The sequence below is a fragment of the Microcaecilia unicolor genome, chromosome 11, assembly GCF_901765095.1.
Source record: "Microcaecilia unicolor chromosome 11, aMicUni1.1, whole genome shotgun sequence".
In the NCBI taxonomy this organism is placed as follows: Eukaryota; Metazoa; Chordata; class Amphibia; order Gymnophiona; family Siphonopidae; genus Microcaecilia; species Microcaecilia unicolor.
Window position 1 is genome coordinate 178,427,522 of NC_044041.1, and position 8,461 is coordinate 178,435,982.

The 8,461-nt window shown below is 46.4% G+C and overlaps 1 protein-coding gene across 1 annotated transcript in view; it reads right to left on the bottom strand.

The window, feature by feature from the left end:
- The window catches only part of LOC115481093 (delta-like protein C), a 57,470-nt gene extending 50,396 nt beyond the window's left edge, over positions 1-7,074 (bottom strand). The window contains exon 1 of the mRNA XM_030220117.1: positions 6,930-7,074. Coding sequence (XP_030075977.1) covers positions 6,930-6,989 — 60 coding nt within the window. The 5' untranslated portion in view covers positions 6,990-7,074. The remainder of the gene's footprint in view (positions 1-6,929) is intronic.
- Positions 7,075-8,461: the final 1,387 nt, after the last annotated feature.

Genomic DNA, 8,461 nt, shown 5'->3' on the forward strand with positions numbered 1-8,461 from the left:
GTTTCAGCTTCAGAACATAATAATGGCCAAGATGGGTTACAACAATGGTACCCAAATGACACCTACAGACCCAAACTTCATGTAAGTGCTTCCTGTCGATTTGTACTATGTTAACAACCTGAACCCTACCGTGCTCCCAAGAGCTATGAGACACATATTCAGAGGAGACCAATTTTCCAAAATTGGCAACTCAGTGCTAAATTCTCTAATGGACTGTCATCTTTGAGTGGCAAAGTTTTTCAGTGCTGATTCCTAAGCACCCTCTGCTGAATCTAGCGCTTGGTGTGCACCTAATGTCTGTTAGCACACACTAAGCATTAGTAAAAAATGCCCCATAATTTCAAATTTCACAACCTCATTCAAAACTCCATCTTCTAGATCATTTATAAACAAACTGAATAGTAACAGACTTAATATTGACCCTTGAGGTGCGCACCCTCCCCCCCCCCCCCCCCATTGAGAACTGGCCATTCCATTCTACTCACTCTCTCCATCCCTTTAACCAGTTACTGATCCATGAACACATGTTGCCCCCCTGTCCCATGACCTATCAGCTTCCAGAGTAATCTCTCAAACAATATTTTGTCAAATACCTTTTAGAGTTCAAATACACTATGTTCACTGTTTACTTTCATCCATGTGCTAAGTTACAATTTCAAGGAATTCTAGGAGACATGACTTGCCTTCCCAAAATCCATGCTGGCTATGCTTAATTCTACTTCTATGGGGTCCTTTTACTAAGGTGCGCTATTGGATTTAAGAGTGACAAGATTCCATGCAGAGTTTCAGAGTAGCAACATTCCATATGGAACCCCAAAGAATAGCAAGATTCCATGAAGAATCTCAAAGAGTAGCAACATTCTAGCGAAAAAGGTGCTAGTACTTAAATGCCAGGCCACCCTTCAGGGGTGGGGTGATCACTGAAGGACCCATCCTACAATGGCCAGGCCCCCTGTAATCAGTCACAGAATCTATGACAAGGCAGAATTGGTGTGTAGAGCCTGAGCTCTTTCATTAAAACTTGGGGTCCATGGGTCAATTTTAGCAGACAACGGAAAGGGTGCCGGTACTCAGTACCCCCAAGTACCCCCTCAAAAAAAGCCCATTATTGATAATTGCAGATCAGTGTAAATATATCTACATTACCTAGTTTAATTTCTTTCGGAACTCTGGAATGGGTAACACGCAATCCAGGGCACTTGTTATTTTGTAACTTATCTACACTTGTAGCACTTCCTCTGTTTCACAGCAATGTCTCTTTAGCACCACAGGCACACCCTAAAGGAAAGCCTGCGGTTTGGGAATCACCCAGATACTCTCCATAGTGAAGTCCAACACAAAGAAATCATTCATCTTGTCTACAATGGCCTTGTCATCCTTGACAATCTCTTTAACGCCTTGGTATTCACTCCCCTATGCTCAAGGCTGGCAGGGAGACAGGTTTTCAGGGTATCCCTAATGAATATGCATGAGAGAAATGTGCATGCCTACTACCTCCACTGTATGCAAATCTCTCCCATGCATATTCATGGAGGATATCCTGAAAACCTGCTCCATTGATGATCCTCAAGGATTGGGAGTGAAGGCCACTTCCATAACCTGGATGACCGCCTTCCTTTCTGACCTCTTACATTTAATATAATGGAAAAAACGTTATTATTGTTTTCCTTTTTGCGGTGTTATCTCAAAATCCTTTATGATATGCTCTTTCAGTGATTTACATTTGCTCGGACGTTGCTTGGGTTCTGTTTTACTTTCATCTCTTGGGTCCCTTTTTGCTTGTTAAAGAGCTTTTCTTAGCTCTGATCAGGGGTGGACTCACCATTTGGGCAACCGGGCAGTGCCCAGGGGCCTAGAGGCTCTGCCCGGATGCCCGTTGCACACTACAGCCGTCTGCAGTCCGACCTTTAAATGTTTGCCGCTGGTGATCTAGTGGCCTCTGCAGGGGGGAACATCTTCTCTCCTGTCCGTTGTGCCACCGCTATTCCTCTGCCCGGCATCGCCATGTTTTAAAAATGGCGGCTGAAACTCCCTGCGGAAGTCTCACGAGACCGTCGAGACCCATAAGGCTACCACAGGAAATCTCGGCCTCCGTTTTGAAAAGATGGCGGTACCGGCAGATGGGGGAATAGTGGCAGCACAGCGGGCAGGAAAAAACATACCCCCCCCCCCACACACACACACTCAGACCACTAGATCCCCAAGGCTCTTCAAGTAGGACCGGGGCAGCGGGGTCGTCGGCTGCAGTGTGGTGGTAGTGGGGTATCGGGCAGCCAGACCGGGGGGGGGGGGACCAGACTACCCTCAGTACTTGGGGGCCCAGACCACTATCAGTCCGCCCCTGGGTCTGATAAACGTGTGCCATGCTGGTAGCCTTTCGTCTTCTCCCTTTGATCAATGAGTGGGATACACTACAATTCAGCTTCCAGAATAGTATTTTAAAAACTATCCCATGCCTTGGGCACACATTGAACCCCTCTGTTGAACTGATGTACGGCATTACCTTATCACAAAATATCCCCCTCACATTTGAAATAATGTCTCTTTTTCGCCACCATCATGCCTACTTATCGCTACTGAAGTGTTTTCCCTGGAGTTAGGTGTCATCTTAGCATTCGATATCCTTTGTTTTACGCCAAGGTTGTCTGGGATCCAAAGAGAAAATTTGACGTCAGAAAATTGCCTTTCATTTATTACCAGTGGGCACAGTGGCGGGGGGAGGGGGGAGAGTAGATTTTATTATCACTGTTCTGTGATACAGGTAGAACCTTACCATGATCGGGTGTCATCCTTCAGTATGAAGACTGGGGGGGGGGGGGGGCACCACTTCTCTCTTTAGGCCTGGCTAGCGTACCTTCCTCTGCTGGTAGCTGCAACATGTCCTGCTTGTCCCAGTTTCTTTCCCACCCCATACTTTTGAGCTTAATACCTGAATCTGTCGAAGAGGTTAAAGGGAAAGCTGGTCATTCTGAGACTGGTCTCTCACCTCTATAACCTCCAAAGATATCAGCCATCATGCACTCTCTGCTCTCTTCAGCAATCACTATTACATGTCCCTCCTTCCTCTGTTACACACTCCCAAAGCCAGGGACATTTCCATCTGCAGCCCTAAACCTCTGGAATACGTTACCGCTGGAATTTAGGACTGAACCTTCATTTCCTGTTTTCAAAAAGCATTGGAAAACCTGGCTTTTTCAACAGGTATTCACTGCCTAAGGCTGCAGTTCTCTCCTTTTTTTCCCCTTCTGTTTTCCTTCTTTTCTCTGCATCTTGCTTTGTACACCGCCTTGCTATTTTGTAAGCCTTTGGAAATAAAATAAAATAAAATTTGGCCCGGGTCACGGCAAAAGCCAGATATAATCTGGAGCATCCAGCCAAACACAGGTCCTCCACACATATTCAGAACTGTCCGACAATATCTACTGTCATACCACTATCATGTTTTATCATTATCATGTTGCCCAAGATCCTTCTGTAATACTAAATATCTATTTTCTAATGTTTTTCTACCATTCAGGATCTATTGTAAGCCACATTGAGCCTGCAAAGAGGTGGGAAAATGTGGGATACAAATGCAATAAATAATAATAAACATAGGTGCTTTAAGTATACGGCACTGATGTTCAGCATCTATTCACACAGAGGTGCCATTTACAGACTGTAAACTCTTAAAACGTTTACCAAAAGGGCCCTTGTAAGGGGGAAAATTAGTGCATTTGGGAAGGAGGGGGGGGGGGTGTTGTAGAATTGTTTTCCAAAATCTAGTCGTATAACTGTATTAGTTTATCTTGAGCAGGTATCTTGGCTGGGCATTTTGCCCGGATTCATTCTGGGCAGAATTTTAAGGTTAAGCGTTTATCTTGAAGATCGAGATAGTGTCATTCTGGTCAGGAGTTGGGGGTGTGTAAAGCCTTGTTGGGACTTGCTGTCAGTTTCACTGTCCAAAGCAGAGCTTTCAGCTACTGGCACCAGTCAACTTCTTTCCCTGGCACAGACCCGTCTAGTGAGGTCAGCTCTCCTATCAAACGGATCTTTCCTCTCCCCCTTCCTCATCCTGTCAGTTCCTAAGAGCCAGTCCCTTCTTTCAGCCTTTCTTCTCCTTTTCGGAGCTTTAGTCTCCAGTCCAGAATTTCGGCTCAGCTTTCCCCCTTGCTGCAGTCTCTGCTGCCAGCCTGAGGATGACTCTTTAGCTACCAGTCAAACTCCTTGAAATAGCCCCGGGGGAGGTTTGTCTCTTTCTTCCCCGCTTACTCGCACTACAATATCTAGTGCTTGGGGGAAATAAAAGATATTGGGGTTCCCATCCGGATCACAGACTGGGGCGCCTGGTGTTAGAAGGGCGGAGACTACGGCTCCCGGTCCCCGGGGGGGGGGGGGGGCAGCGTGATTATCCTTGTGTGTGGGATAAACATAAAGGAATCCTGTGCAGAAGGAATGGATCCTCAGAAGCTTAGCCGAGATTGGGAGGCGGGGCTGGTGTTTGGGTGGTGGGGCTAGTTCTGGGCAAGACTTCTACGGTCTGTGTCCTGAAAATGGCAGATACAAATCAAGGTAAGGGAAACACAAGAAGTAGCACATATGAGTTTATCTTGTTGGGCAGACTAGATGGACCGTGCAGGTCTTTTTCTGCCGTCATCTACTATGTTACTATATGTGTGTGGTGGAGGGGGGGGGGGGGGCAGAGATTGTGACTCCAAGTAAATGAGGAGCACACAATGGAGATCTCAATACACAGGATTATAGTAATGTGGTTGGCAAATGCCAGAACCTCACTCCGCTGCCGCCAGGTCCGGTCTATTCATTCTAGTCATCCTCAGTATAATTTTCTAACAAGCAAATCTGTTGCGATCCTTCACGACTTCTCCCCCCCCCCCCCCCCCCACACACACACACTTACTGGAATGCTGTTCATGTCTCACTTACATATTTTGATATTGTCATCTTTTGCTCATACCTAACGTGAGGAAGGTGTCTGCCTTCCAAAGCTTATCAGTTAATAAATAAATAAATAAATAAAGAAAAAAGCATTAAATTAGGCCAATAAAACAAGTCATCATGTTATTTTTTTCCCGTGTGTGTATGTGTGTGTTATTTCTATGTATTTCCTCCTGGCTGGCTAGCAGGTCCCCATTATCATGGCCAGCCATGCCCACGACTGCTCCGTCACAGATACTATATCTAATGCATCCGATATAGGAAAGACCACCTCATCTGTACAGGGGCAGCGCCCTCACCCCACACCCATCCCCTCTATAGGGACAAAGGTGCAGAAAAAAAAAACTTTTTTCTCTTTGCAGTCAGAGGTGGTAACAATTTGTCTTCAGTTCCGTTTAGCCAGACACTTTTCACTAATTTAACATGAGACCCCGGGAGGCTCCCCTCCTAGTACATCAGTCTACGCAGTACACCCTACCCCTTCCTAAGACAAGATCTCATCCCAGAAAATATTCTGCACTCTCTAAAAAGGAAGAATGCGTTTGAATGAAGAGTTGGGGGAGGTCATCTGACCCCGATATAGTTTTCCCCCCTTCTGGAAAAAAAGGAAAATCCTGCAGCCAAGAATTGGAGGCATCATTATAGGAGAACCAGCCAACCACCCCCTACTGCCCTGATCCGAAGAAGGAGGTTTTAACCTGGTAATAGTCAACATATTTAGTCCAATAAAAAGGTGGTGTCTTATTTTAAAATTATTTTTATTTATTAAACATTTAAAGTAGACTACTAGACTAACATAGCATCTACACTCTGTATCATGTAATCTATGAGTTTCCCCATTTGGTCGCTTAGAAAAATGAATCCCGCCTATTACCGCTGATTACAAAACATCTCCAAACACATCCCGAGCTTTCTATTCCGCGTAGGAAAAAAAAAAAAAAAAAACCAAGTTTGCAACTTTGGGACCTGAAGCTGCAAACAGAGCAGCAGAAAATCCCAGCGCAAAGGTCTTAAGCGCAGGAGGCGATCGCGACAGATTTGCAAAAGAAATCCTTCCCACACGTTCTTCTGTGTGAGACGGATTCAAAGCCTCTAAAACTCCGTTTCAAACAGCACTTTGTTTCCGTTTTATTCTATTCGTTTCCTGCTAAATCTGGAGCTGAAGTTTGGGATCCCCGGGTTGACTGTGTTGAACTCTGGGTCACTTTCCTGGAATTACATCTCAGGGCTTCTGGGACCCCACGATATGAAACAACCTTGTCTAAGGCAAGTCCCAAGTTTTCCCACAAAATAATGTCACCCTTAAGGCAAGCTTCGGGGGGGGGGGGGGAGACTCATGACCCCCATTTTCCTCTACTATGTATTCCGTTCATACTGTTGGAACACGTTCAGCTTTCATCAATCAACCCCCCCCCCCCCCAAATCCCATAGGTGCAGGTTTGTGAGTACCGAGAGGACTTGGGCACCCCCACCCCCACTATTGAGAAAATGCCTCCTTTTTGTCCAAGGAGGGGGTAATTTGAGATGGATTTAGTACCCCCAATCATGCTGAAAAGTTGGCTCCTGTGAGTAACAGGTGTTTGGGGGGGGGAGGGGCTGTCTTTTCGTGTATGATGTACAGCGCTGCGTATGCCTTGTAGCGCTATAGAAGTGATAAGTAAGCAGTAGGGGCTAGTTATAAACTGATAAAGATGCAGATATAATACGACATATCTTCATATCAAAATGTAAAGCGCTGCCATGTAAAAAAAAAAAAAAAAAAAGTCCTCGGTGGAAAGTTCCTGGACACTGGGCAGCGCTGCCCTGGAGAAAGGTGCGCAATCCTGGGGAGAAGGGAACAGAGGGGTCCCTGCCTTTCCTATCCGCATCCCTTCGCTCTCTAGCTAATCCCAAATACATGCCCCATTGCGGCACCTCTGAGAGACAGGTAACTGGAGAATCTGCGGCTCTTGTCCCCAACCCCCCCCCCCCCCCACTCCCCTATTCCCTCTTACCAGTTGCCCGCAGAGCAGGGTCACGGAGCCGAGGAGGACAAGGCATAGTTGCCGGGACATGCTGCAGGTTTCCGGGGCCCCAGCCGGAGCTGACACGTTTTAGTCCAAAAGGTGGGTAGGTGGGCGCTGGACAGGGAGAACGGCACTTCCCTGGACTCTGGAATATGAATGAAGAGGGGGTCAGCTGCTCAGCCTTTATATACCAGGCACAGTCACATCCCCAGAGTTGCTAAAGTCCCCTCCCCTCCTTTCCCTTCTCTCCCTCCCTCCCTCCCTGGCAGCGACCAACTACTTTCTCCCCAGATGAGCAAGCAACTCCAGAAAATGTGAATAAAACGTATTCCCTAGGGTCAGAAAGGGGACATCCCTCCCCCCCCCCCCAAATAAAACAAACCCTAGCCCTGGCAGTCGGAGCCAGAACACAAACATTTTATAAAGGAGAACGAAACGATAGAACACTGTTACGATATTTCGTATAGTCTCATATTTAGATGTAGCATTTTGAACCGGGACCCCTGGAGGCAGTTCCTCCCCTAAAACACACACGTTCCCATGTGCTAGGAGAGAAATAAATCCGAAATAGTATTCTTCAGCTGCAAACAGCTAAATCTCCACCATCAAGCACCCCCCCCCCCTCCCCTAAAGATTTCACTCTAATAATGGAAACGTTCTCTGAGCCATCAACGAAATACAACTGGAGTTCTGAGGCTGAAATGGCTTATTCGTCTTTCTTTTACTTGGGGTTCTCCTGTCCTCTGATTCAGCTCTTTGTGAGGGGGCACCATTTCCTGCCTCTGGACAGGTAGTCCATCTGCAGGACATTTTTATTTTAGGGAGGAGGTAGGAAGGATAGAAAGGAAGGAATTTCGGAAGGTTTACAACCTAGTTTTGTGCCTGAGACAACAAAGGGTTAAGTGACTTGCCTAAAATCGCCTCTCTGTCCACTCTCTAAGCGGTTTCCTGAATTCTGCTGTGGAGGCAGCAAAGAGCAGGGGCTTGAGATTGTCATTTCTGAGAATTCAGCAACAGGCAGTAAACATAATACAGAAAATACCAGGGTATTGGGTAAAGCGAGGCCACTCCAGTGCAAGAACTGGTTTATATTGGAAGTGGTAAGTCCGACAGCTCCTCAGGAGGGAGCTTCACCACCGCTGTCTCTGTTCTCCTTTTCCGAAAATAGGTGCCAAACTGAGACAGACCAAAGGTCCATCAAGCCCAGCATCCTGTTTCCAGCAGTGGCCAATCCAGGTCACAAATATCGGGCAAGACCCCCCAAAAGTTCAATACATTTTATGTCGCTTATCCCAGACATAGTAGATTTTCCCCAAGTCCAATTTAATAATGGTCTATGGACTTTTCCTTTAGGAAGCCGTCCAAACCTTTTTTTAAACTCTGCTAAGCTCACCGTCTTTACCACATTCTCTGGCAACGAATTCCAGAGTTTAATTGCACCTTGCTTCTGAGGTTGGTTGGCAGAAGAAATGTGACTGTCTCTGGGAAAAGGTGACTAGTAGCTGAACCCAAAATGTTGA